We start from the raw sequence: 12657 nt of genomic DNA on the forward strand, positions 1-12657 counted from the left end.
TCTTGGCTATCCCTCCCAATTTGGTGTTGTCTGCAAACTGGATGCTCCTGCCTTCTAACCCTTCATCTCAGTCATTAATCAAGATCCTGATCAGGACGGAACCCTGCAGCACTCCACTCGTCACTTCTTTCCAAGATGAAGAGGAAGCCTTGGGGAGAAGCACCCTCTGGGTTCGTCCATTTAACCAATTCCAGATCCACCTCACCGTAGTTTTGCCTCGCCCACATTGGACTAGTTTCCTTGCCAGAAGGTCATTGTTTGGAGAGTGCTTCTCACGGCACTCTCCAAACAAGAGAGAGAGAAAAGGGTTCCCCGATGGGTGGGAGATCCTAGAACCCAGCCGGGAAAAGGGGGTTCCTTTTTGGAGAATGCAGAGGAGGAAAGGCTCCGGCTGGGGCTCTTCCTCCCAAATGACATGCAAATAAAAAGTTATGTAGACGGTGCATCTGCTCTGCAGACGCGGCGTGTCAGGGATCTTGTAAATACACCTTCATTCAACTTTCAGCATGTTGTTGATTAGTGGTTGGGTTTTTGCATAATGTGGCAGCTGCCGCCGGCACTTTCGGGAGGTTCTGCAAAGCCTTCCATATGGAAGTTGCTCTCGGAACTCCAAAAGAGTGATCGGGTGTCGTGCTCCAGCACGCCATTTGCCTCGGAGAAGGTGTGAGATGCTCGGCTAAATATGACAGGAGTTAACCGCACGGCGCCCCAGCTGACAGATTCGGAGAGGGGCGAGGGGGGGGGGGTCGTGTTTACATTGCACGGGACTGGCACCGATGCCTCTATCCCGAGCCCGAGGGGCCAACGGCGGGCCAGACAGCGGCCAGAGGGGTCACTCTTTGGCCGGAATGGACCACAACGGGGGCAAATGGGACGGGGAGAGTCCCTGAAATAGTCTTCATTTGGAATCATGGAATGATAGAGTTGGAAGGGACCTCAAAGGCCATCTAGTCCAATCTCTTACCAGGCAGGCAAAGCACAATCAAAGCACCCCTGACAGTTGGTCATCCAACCTCTGTTGAAAAGCCTCCAAGGAAGGAGCTTCCACAGGATCCTGAGGCAGAGAGTTCCATGCTGGGCGACAATACCACCTCCCCCCCCCCCCCCCCATGCATACAGATACACAGAGACATCTAGTCCAATCTCTTACCAGGCAGGCAAAGCACAATCAAAGCACCTCTGACAGATGGTCATCCAACCTCTGTTGAAAAGCCTCCAAGGAAGGAGCTTCCACAGGACTCTGAGGCAGAGAGTTCCATGCTGGACGACAATACCCCCCCCCCAAAAAATAACCCATATATACATATACACATACATTCATATACATATACGCATGCAGACATGCATACAGACACACACAGACATTATATGCAAGCACACACAAATATACACATATATACACACAAATAACGGTGCTCCGTGCAGTCATGTCGGCCACATGACCGTGGAGGTGTCTATGGACAACGCCGGCTCTTCGACTTAGAAATGGAGATGAGCAACACACCCCAGAGTCAGACATTGAAGACATCGGACTGGCACCGATGCCTCTATCCCGAGCCCGAGGGGCCAACGGCGGGCCAGACAGCGGCCAGAGGGGTCACTCTTTGGCCGGAATGGACCACAACGGGGGCAAATGGGACGGGGAGAGTCTCTGAAAGAGTCTTCACCTGGAATCATGGAATGATACAGTTGGAAGGGACCCCAAAGGCCATCTAGTCCAATCTCTTACCAGGCAGGCAAAGCACAATCAAAGCACCCCTGACAGATGGTCATCCAACCTCTGTTGAAAAGCCTCCAAGGAAGGAGCTTCCACAGGACTCTGAGGCATGTGTCCAGAGGAGGGCGACTAAAATGATCAAGGGTCTGGAGAACAAGCCCTATGAGGAGCGGCTTGGGGAACTGGGCATGTTTAGCCTGAATAAGAGAAGGCTGAGAGGAGATATGATAGCCATGTATCAATATGTGAGAGGAAGCCACAGGGAGGAGGAGGGAGCAAGCTTGTTTTCTGCTTCCTTGGAGACTAGGACGCGGAACAATGGCTTCAAACTACAAGAAAGGAGATTCCATCTGAACATGAGGAAGAACTTCCTGACTGTGAGAGCCGTTCAGCAGTGGAACTCTCTGCCCCGGAGTGTGGTGGAGGCTCCTTCTTTGGAAGCTTTTAAGCAGAGGCTGGATGGCCATCTCTCAGGGGTGATTTGAATGCAATATTCCTGCTTCTTGGCAGAATGGGGTTGGACTGGATGGCCCCCGAGGTCCCTTCCAACTCTAGGATTCTATGATTCTATGATTCTATGAAATAATGGGGGGAGTCCCTGAAATAGTCTTCATTTGGAATCATGGAATGATAGAGTTGGAAGGGACCCCAAAGGCCATCTAGTCCAATCTCTTGCCAGCCAGGAAAAGCACAATCAAAGCACCCATGACAGATGGTCATCCAACCTCTGCTTAAAAGCCTCCAAGGAAGGAGCTTCCACAGGATTTTGAGGCAGAGAGTTCCATGCTGGACGACAATACCACCTCCCCCCCCCCCCCCAAATAAACCATATATACATATACACACACATTCATATACAAGTACACATGTAGACATGCATACAGATACACAGAGACATCTAGTCCAATCTCTTGCCAGGCAGGCAAAGCACAATCAAAGCACCCCTGACAGATGGTCATCCAACCTCTGTTGAAAAGCCTCCAAGGAAGGAGCTTCCACAGGATCCTGAGGCAGAGAGTTCCATGCTGGACGACAATACCCCCCCCCCCCCAAAATAAACCATATACACATATACACATACATTCATATACATATACGCATGCAGACATACATACAGACACACACAGACATTATATGCAAGCACACACAAATATACACACAAATAATGGGGGGAGTCCCTGAAATAGTCTTCACCTGGAATCATGGAATGATAGAGTTGGAAGGGACCCCAAAGGCCATCTAGTCCAATCTCTTTCCAGGCAGGAAAAGCACAATCAAAGCACCTCTGACAGATGGTCATCCAACCTCTGTTGAAAAGCCTCCAAGGAAGGAGCTTCCACAGGATCCTGAGGCAGAGAGTTCCATGCTGGACGACAATACCACCCCCACCCCAATAAACCATATATACATATACACACACATTCATATACATATACACGTGTAGACATGCATACAGACACACAGAGACATTATATGCAAGCACACACAAATATACACACAAATAATGGGGGGAGTCCCTGAAATAGTCTTCACCTGGAATCATGGAATGATAGAGTTGGAAGGGACCCCAAAGGCCATCTAGTCCAATCTCTTACCAGGCAGGAAAAGCACAATCAAAGCACCCCTGAAAGATGGTCATCCAACCTCTGTTGAAAAGCCTCCAAGGAAGGAGCTTCCACAGGATCCTGAGGCAGAGAGTTCCATGCTGGACGACAATACCCCCCCCCCCCAAATAAACCATATATACATATACACACACATTCATATACAAGTACACATGTAGACATGCATACAGACACACACAGACATTATATGCAAGCACACACAAATATACACACAAATAATGGGGGGAGTCCCTGAAATAGTCTTCACCTGGAATCATGGAATAATAGAGTTGGAAGGGACCCCAAAGGCCATCTAGTCCAATCTCTTGCCAGGCAGGCACAGCACAATCAAAGCACCCCTGACAGATGGTCATCCAACCTCTGTTGAAAAGCCTCCAAGGAAGGAGCTTCCACAGGATCCTGAGGCAGAGAGTCCCATGCTGAACGACAATACCACCCCCCCCCCAAAATAACCCATATATACATATACACATACATTCATATACATATACACATGCAGACATACATACAGACACACACAGACATTATATGCAAGCACACACAAATATACACACAAATAATGGGGGGAGTCCCTGAAATAGTCTTCACCTGGAATCATGGAATGATAGAGTTGGAAGGGACCCCAAAGGCCATTTAGTCCAATCTCTTACCAGTCAGGAAAAGCACAATCAAAGCACCCCTGACAGATGGTCATCCAACCTCTGTTGAAAAGCCTCCAAGGAAGGAGCTTCCACAGGATCCTGAGGCAGAGAGTTCCATGCTGGACGACAATACCACCCCCCCCCCCCAAATAAACCATATACACATACATTCATATACATATACACATGCAGACATACATACAGACACACAGAGACATTATATGCAAGCACACACAAATATACACACAAATAATGGGGGGAGTCCCTGAAATAGTCTTCACCTGGAATCATGGAATGATAGAGTTGGAAGGGACCCCAAAGGCCATCTAGTCCAATCTCTTGCCAGGCAGGAAAGGCACAATCAAAGTACCCCTGACAGATGGTCACCCAACCTCTGTTGAAAAGCCTCCCAGGAAGGAGCTTCCACAGGATCCTGAGGCAGAGAGTTCCATGCTGGACGACAATACCACCCCCCCCCCCCCCAAATAATCCATATATACATATACACACACATTCATATACATATACACATGCAGACATGCATACAGACACACAGAGACATTATATGCAAGCACACACAAATATACACACAAATAATGGTGCTCCATGCAGTCATGTCGAAAGGTTGCAGGTTCGATTCCGGGGAGCGGCGTGAGCTTCCGCTGTCAGCCCTAGCTTCTGCCAACCTAGCAGTTCGAAAACATGCAAATGTGAGTAGATCAATAGGTACTGCTCCGGCGGGAAGGTAACGGCACTCCATGCAGTCATGCCGGCCACATGACCTTGGAGGTGTCTACGGACAACGCTGGCTCTTCGGCTTAGAAATGGAGATGAGCACCACCCCCCAGAGTCAGACATGACTGGACTTAATGTCAGGGGACAACCTTTACCTTTTTTACACACAAATACATATACACCTACACACACATATATATACACATACACACACACACATATATACAAGCACACAAATATACACAATATATATATACACATATAAACACAGAAATACAGGTCAGAAAGAGGTCTACTCGGGAGCAAGAGTCAGACGAGGAGCATCAAAGAAAGAGGATCCGGGACATACATACTGCTCCCACTGAGGAAGAGGATTTCATGGGCTTTGCTGGAAGTAATGGGTCTGGGAGTAGTGAGGATGAGGAGGAACCACTGGACTGGACACAAGGTCAGGAGATCAGGAATGTGTGCACACAGCCCACATCCAGTGACACCTTGGAGGGGTTTTCTGGTGGGGATTGGCAAGCTGATGATACCATGGATGCATGGGGTGATCTAAGTCTTGACAAAAGAGTTGAAAGGATGGGCGTTGGCGTTCAGCTGTAGAGGCTAAACCAGCTGAGAGTGATGAAGACAGGGTGGAGGGCAACTCATAGAATCCTAGAATCCAAGAGTTGGAAGAGACCTCCTGGGCCATCCAGTCCAACCCCATTCTGCCAAGAAGGAGGAATATTGCATTCAAATCACCCCTGACAGATGGCTATCCAGCCTCTGCTTAAAAGCTTCCAAAGAAGGAGCCTCCACCACACTCCGGGGCAGAGAGTTCCACTGCTGAACAGCTCTCACAGTCAGGAAGTTCTTCCTAATGTTCAGATGGAATCTCCTCTCTTGTAGTTTGAAGCCATTGTTCCGCGTCCTAGTCTCCAAGGAAGCAGTAAACAAGCTGTGTATTGTCGAAGGCTTTCATGGCTGGAATAACTAGGTTCTTGTGGGTTTTTTCGGGTTATAGAGCCATGTTCTAGAGGCATTTCTCCTGACGTTTCGCCTGCATCTATGGCAAGCATCCTCAGAGGTGTGAGGTCTGTTGGAAGTAGGAAAAATGGGTTTATATATCTGTGGAATGGCTGGGGTGGGGCAAGGAGCTCTTCCCTGCTGCAGTTAGGTGTGAATGTTTAGCTGATCACCTTCATTAGCATTTGAAGGCCTGCCTGAGCCTGGGAAAATCTGTTGCTGGGAGGTGTTAATCTGTGCCTGGTTTCTTCCTCTCTGTTGTTTAGCTGTTATAATTTTAGAGTTTTTTAATACTGGTAGCCAGATTTTGTTCATTTTCATGGTCTCTTCCTTTCTGTTGAAATTGTCCACATGCTTGTGGATTTCAATGGCTTCTCTGTGTAGTCTGACATGGTGGTTGTGAGAGTGGTCCAGCATTTCTGTGTTCTCAAATAATATGCTGTGTCCAGGCTGGTTCATCAGGTGCTCTGCTATGGCTGACTTCTCTGGTTGAAGGAGTCTGCAGTGCCTTTCATGTTCCTGGATTCTTGTTTGGGCAATTATGCGTTTGGTGCTCCCTCTGGAGACTTCTTGTCCACAGCTGCATGGTACACGGTAGACTCCTGCAGAGGTGAGAGGATCCCTCTTGTCCTTTGCTGAAGGTAGCATTTGTTGGATTTTCTTGGTGGGTTTGTAGATTGTTTGTATGTTGTGTTTCCTCATCAGCTTCCCTATGTGATCAGTGGTTCCCTTGATGTATGGCAGGAACACTTTTCCTCTGGGTGGATCTTCATCTTGACTCTCGTGGCTTGTTCTTGGTCTTGCAGCTCTTCTGATGTCTGAGGTGGAGTCTCCATTGGCCTGGAGAGCCCAGTTGAGGTGGTTCAGTTCATCTTGGAGGAGGTGGGCTTCGCAGATTCTTTTTGCACGGTCTGCCAAGGCTAAACAAGCTTGCTCCCTCCTCCTCCCTGTGGCTTCCTCTCACATATTTATACATGGCTATCATATCTCCTCTCAGCCTTCTCTTCTTCAGGCTAAACATGCCCAGTTCCCTAAGCCGCTCCTCATAGGGCTTGTTCTCCAGACCCTTGATCATTTGAGTCTCCCTCCTCTGGACACATTCCAGCTTGTCAATATCTCTCTTGAATTGTGGTGCCCAGAATTGGACACAATATTCCAGGTAAAGTGGTCTAACCAAGGTGGAATAGAGCACGGGGAGCAGGACTTCCATAGATCTAGACACTAGGCTCCTCTTGATGATGTCCAAAATCCCATTGGCTTTTTTTGCTGCCACATCATATTGTTGGCTCATGTTTAACTTGTTGTCCACGAGGACTCCAAGATCCTAAGTGTAGTCCCATCTGCAAACTTGATCAGCCTGCCCTCTGAGCCTTCATCCAAGTCATTAATGAAGACGTTGACCAGAACTGGTCCCAGGACAGAACCCTCTTTATGGCACCCAAATTGTCACTTCCTTCCAGGATGACGAAGAGGAACCATTGGGGAGAAGCACCCTTTGGGTTCGGTCGCTTAACTAATTCCAGATCCACCTGGCAGGAGCCGTATCTATTATTTAGTTATTGATAGTATTTATATTTGGCCCTTCTCACCCCGCAGGGGACTCAGGGCGGATTACAATGCACATATACTTGGCAAAAATTCAATGCCATTAAGACACACAGAGGCTATTTAACATTCCAGCTTTTTCACGAGAGCATTCTGGCCACCAGGGGAGCTGTCGCTTTACCGTCCATTTGTGACATTGATGAAGTACTTCCTCATTCTTTGCATACTTGCTGGAGATTTTTTATGGCCTTGTAAATTAGCCTCCCCACATAAGCGGTACCTAAATTTCCTACTTGACAGATGCAACTGTCTTTCGGGCTGCAAAGGTCGGCAGCAAGCTACACAAATTGGTCGGAAGCTCACTCTGACTTTTGGTCAGTAGCAATCTTAATGCAGCTGACTCCTAGCCAGCTGTGCTGCAGTCTAGCCAACATTGGACTAGTTTGCTTGCAAGAAGGTCATGGGTGACCTTGCCAAAGGCCTTCCTACTCTTCCTCCTCCTCCACCCCCACGTCTCTATGGAGCAGAAGGATTTCCCCGTTCCTTTCCTCCCCGAATCCCACTGCTTCCACCCCACAGACTTACTTTTCTAGCAGAGACATGATGATGGGAGGTAGAACCAGTATAGGCATCGGCAGGACCACCCGGGTGAGGGCCGTCTCTAAGAGCGCCTGGGAGAGAGAGAGGAAGGGAAACAAGAGGCAACAGTCATGGAATCATAGAAGTATAGCATGGGAAGGGTCCCTCAAAGGCCATCCAGTCCAACCCTCTTCTTTCCGCCAGTAAGGAAGGCACCATCAAAACCCTCCTGACAGATGGCCCTTCAGCCTGTGCTGATCAACCCCCAGAGAAGGAGACCCCGCTAGGCTTCCAGGCATCTGCATATTATTCCACAGCTAAATAGGAAGCCCTTCCTCATGTTGAGGTGGAATCCCTTTTCCTACCATTGGAATCCATTGCTTCTTTGGGTCCCAGTCACTAGAGGAGTGTTTCTCAACCTGGGGGTCGGGACCCCTGAGGGGGTCATGAGGGGGTGTCAGAGGGGTCACCAAAGACCATAAGAAAACACAGTATTTTCTGATGGTCATGTGGATTCCATGTGGGAAGTTTGAGCCAATTCTATCGTTGGTGGAGTTCAGAATGTTCTTTGATTGTAATGAACTATCAATCCCAGCAACTACAACTCCCAAATGTCAAGATCTATTTTCCCCGGACTCCACCAGTGTTCACATTTGGGCATATTGAGTATTCGTGCCAAGTTTGGTCCAGATCCACCATTGCATGAGTCCACAGCACTCTCTGGAGATAGGTGAACTACAACTCCCAAACTCAAGGTCAATGCCCATCAAACCCTTCCAGTGTTTTCCACTGGTCATGGGAGCCAAGTTTGGTTCAAATCCATCGCTGGTGGAGTTCAGAATGCTCTTTGATTATAAGTGAACGATAAATCCCAGCAACTACAACTCCCAAATTGCAAAATCAATCCTCCCCCAACCCCACTAGCATTCACATTTGGGTGTATTGGGTATGTGTGCCCAGTTTGGTCCAGTGAATGAAAATGTCTCCTGCATATCAGATATTTACATTATGATTTATAACTGTAGTAAAATGACTTTTATGAAGTAGCAATGAAAACAATATTATGGTTGGGGGTCACCACAACATGAGGGACTGGATTAAGGGGTCACGGCATTAGGAAGGTTGAGAACCACTGCTCTAGAGCAACAGAAAATCAGCTTTTTCCATCATTTCAACATGTCCGTGGTGCCCCTTTCTCTCAGCCTTTCCTCCAAACTAAACCTCCCCGGCTCCTCAGAAGGATGAATATTTTCCAGACCATTGGCCCTTTTGGTTACTGTGTTGTTGTAGGTTTTTCGGGCTGTATGGCCATGTTCTAGAAGCATTCTCTCCTGATGCTTCACCTGCATCTGTGGCAAGCATCCTCAGAGGTTGTGAAGAATCCTCTAAGGGTGCTTGCCACAGATGCAGGCAAAACGTCAGGACAGAATGCTTCTAGAACATAGGACCGGGTTGTGGCGCAGCTAGTCAGCTGCATTAAAATCACTACTGACCGAAATGTCAGGAGAGAATGCTTCTAGAACATAGGACCGGGTTGTGGCGCAGCTGGTTGGGCATCAGCTGCACTAAAATCACTACTGACCAAAATGTCATGAGTTCGAAGCCAGCCCAGGTCGGAGGAAGCTCCCAACCATTTGTCTAGCTTGCTGTCGACCTTTGCAGCCTAAAAGACTGCGGTGGCACAGTGGCAGGACTGAAGACCGACAGGTTGCAGGTTCAAATCCGGGGAGAGGCGGATGAGCTCCCTCTATCAGCTCCAGCTCCTCATGCGGGGACATGAGAGAAGCCTCCCACAAGGATGATAAAAACATCAAATCATCCGGGCGTTCCCTGGGCAACGTCCTTGAAGACGGCCAATTCTCTCACACCAGAAGTGACTTGCAGTTTCTCAAGTTGCTCCTGACACGACAAAAAAAAAAGTCTAAAAGACAGTTGTATCTGTCAAGTAGGAAATTTGGGTACAGCTTATGCGGGGAGGCCAATTTAACTAATTTACGACGCCATAAAAATCTCCAGCAGCGTGCAAAAGAATGAGGAAGTACTCCATCGGTGTCACAAGTGGATGGTGAAGCGACAGCTCCCCCGGTGGCCGGAATTTGAACATACACTCACGAAGCTGGAAAGTTAAATAGCCTCTGGGTGTCATAGAATCATAGAATCTGTCTATATATGTTGTGTGTTTATGGCACTGAATGTTTGCCATGTATATGTGCGTTGTGATCCACCCTGAGTCCCCTGCACAGTGAGAAGGGCGGAATATAAATACTGCAAATAAATAAATAAATAAACATGGCCATAGAGCCCGAAAAAACCTACAACAACCCAGTGATTCCGGCCATGAAAGCCTTCGACAATACATTTTGGTTACCGGACATTGGTGACAGTGGTATGCCAGGTGAGGTCTGACCAATGACTTCGGACTGCAACTGACCAATAGCATTGAGTAAGCTTCCCCGGGTGACCAATATGTCCTCCAACTCCCCATTTGGCAAAATGCATTTCTGTGTCTGCGGTCAATCGCAATGGGTGGGTGCCCTTTGCCATTGCAAACCCTGCGGCTGTGGCGGCGCATGTGGCTGTGGCGGCGCATGCCCACCAGGGGGCGCTCCAGCAATCACCAAGTGTGTTGTCCTATTGATAATGCTTATGTTATTGTTTTATTGTTTTGTTGTTTAAATTGCTTGTATTGTTGTTGTTATTGCTTGTATTGTTGTATTTGGGCTCGGCCTCATGTAAGCCGCACCGAGTCCCTTGGGGAGATGGTAGTGGGGTATAATTAAAGAGTTATTATTATTATTATTATTAATAATAATAATAATAATAATAATATGCAGCACTGCAAGGGAGGGGGGCTGCTCTTTTTGCATTTTGGGGGGAGGTATTGACTTCTGTGTAGGGAAAACAACCTCAAAGTTACAGATGAGGTTTCAATAGGTTTCAAATACACAGTATTTGGCAGTATAGCTGAAATGCACAGATATAGGGTGGGAAAAAGATGCGGGAGTCTTAGGAACATGCTACACTGCCATATAAAATCCAGGTTATCTGATTTGAACTGGATTATATGGCAGTGTAGACTCAGGCTGGATTCATACTGCCATACAATTCAGATTATCAAAGCAGAGCTGGGTTATGTGAGTCTACACTGCCATACAATCCAGTTCAAAACAGATAATCTGGATTTTCTATGGCAGTGTAGGTGGGGCATCTTATAATCCAGTTCAAAGCAGATAATGTAGATTATCTGCTTTAATAATCCGGATTACAGTGTTCCTTCGCTACTTTGCGGTTCGCTTTTTGCAGACTCGCTGTTTCGTGTGTTTTTTAAAAAAGAATTTAAAATACAGTACTTTATACAAGTAGCGAGGGAACACTGGAAGAGGAAGGAGGGGCGGATGGATGGATGGATTTCTGCATAGGCTCAGCCCCTCGCCCTCTTTACCTTCCTCTTCCTCCTCCTCCTCCTCCTTACATATACCATAAGCATTCCTACTTCACGGATTTTCACTTATTGTGGGTGGTCCTGGAACGCTATAAGTAAGGGAACACTGTATTTGGCAGTGTAGAAGGGGCCTTAGTGGATCACAAAATGAGGATGAGTCTTGAGTGTGATTTTTTATTATTATTATTATTATTATTATTATTATTATTTATATAGTGTGATGTGGCAGCTCAAAAGGCCAATGTGATTCTAAGATAGGAGTCTAGTGCAGGCATGTATAAACTTTGGCCCTCCAGATGTTTTGGACTCCAACTTCCACAATTCCTAACAGCCTCAAGCCCTTTCCTTTCCCCCCTCAGCTGCTTAATTAGGAAGGACTTCCTGATCAGCTGTGGAATAGTATCTCTATGTTTTGTAGCTGGACACTGAAGAGACTAACCACCTTATCACATGGCGACATTTCCCCGTCGTAGGACACTTCCGGCTCTTTTCAAGCATGGAGAAGCACGGAGCTCATCACATGAGTTGAACTACTTAGAATCATAGAATCCAAGAGTTGGAAGAGACCTCCTGGGCCATCATCCAGTCCAAACCCATTCTGCCAAGAAGCAGGAATATTGCATTCAAATCACCCCTGACAGATGGCCAGCCAGCCTCTCATAGAATCCTAGAATCCTAGAGTTGGAAGAGACCTCCTGGGCCATCCAGTCCAACCCCATTCTGCCAAGAAGCAGGAATATTGCATTCAAATCACCCCTGACAGATGGCCAGTCAGCCTCTGTTTAAAAGCTTCCAAAGAAGGAGCCTCCACCACACTCCGGGGCAGAGAGTTCCACTGCTGAACGGCTCTCACAGTCAGGAAGTTCTTCCTCATGTTCAGGTGGAATCTCCTCTCTTGTAGTTTGAAGCCATTGTTCCATTGCGTCCTAGTCTCCAAGGAAGCAGAAAACAAGCTTGCTCCCTCCTCCTCCCTGTGGCTTCCTCTCACATATTTATACCTGGCTATCCTATCTCCTCTCAGCCTTCTCTTCTTCAGGCTAAACATGCCCAGCTCCTTAAGCTGCTCCTCATAGGGCTTGTTCTCCAGACCCTTGATCATTTTAGTCGCCCTCCTCTGGACACATTCCACCTTAGAGTCAACATCTCTCTTGAATTGTGGTGCCCAGAATTGGACACAATATTCCAGGTGTGGTCTAACCAAAGCAGAATAGAGCATGGGGAGCAGGACTTCCCTGGATCTAGACACTAGGCTCCTCTTGATGCAGGCCAAAATCCCATTGGCTTTTTTTTTCTTGTGGCCGTCATGCACAGCCCTCCGGGGTTGAAAAGAGGCAAAAGTGTCCTGAAAGGAGGGGACTCTGA

The 12657-nt window shown here is 47.6% G+C and overlaps 1 protein-coding gene across 2 annotated transcripts in view; it reads right to left on the reverse strand.

Annotated features, from left to right (window-relative positions):
* SFXN5 (sideroflexin 5) overlaps positions 1–12657 on the reverse strand; it is a 160596-nt gene that overhangs the window by 54588 nt on the left and 93351 nt on the right. For both annotated transcript variants that reach the window (XM_067468440.1, XM_067468441.1), the window contains exon 12: positions 7860–7945. In XM_067468440.1, the coding sequence (XP_067324541.1) occupies positions 7860–7945 (86 nt within the window). The remainder of the gene's footprint in view (positions 1–7859; positions 7946–12657) is intronic.

The sequence above is a fragment of the Anolis sagrei genome, chromosome 5, assembly GCF_037176765.1.
Source record: "Anolis sagrei isolate rAnoSag1 chromosome 5, rAnoSag1.mat, whole genome shotgun sequence".
NCBI lineage: Eukaryota > Metazoa > Chordata > Lepidosauria > Squamata > Dactyloidae > Anolis > Anolis sagrei.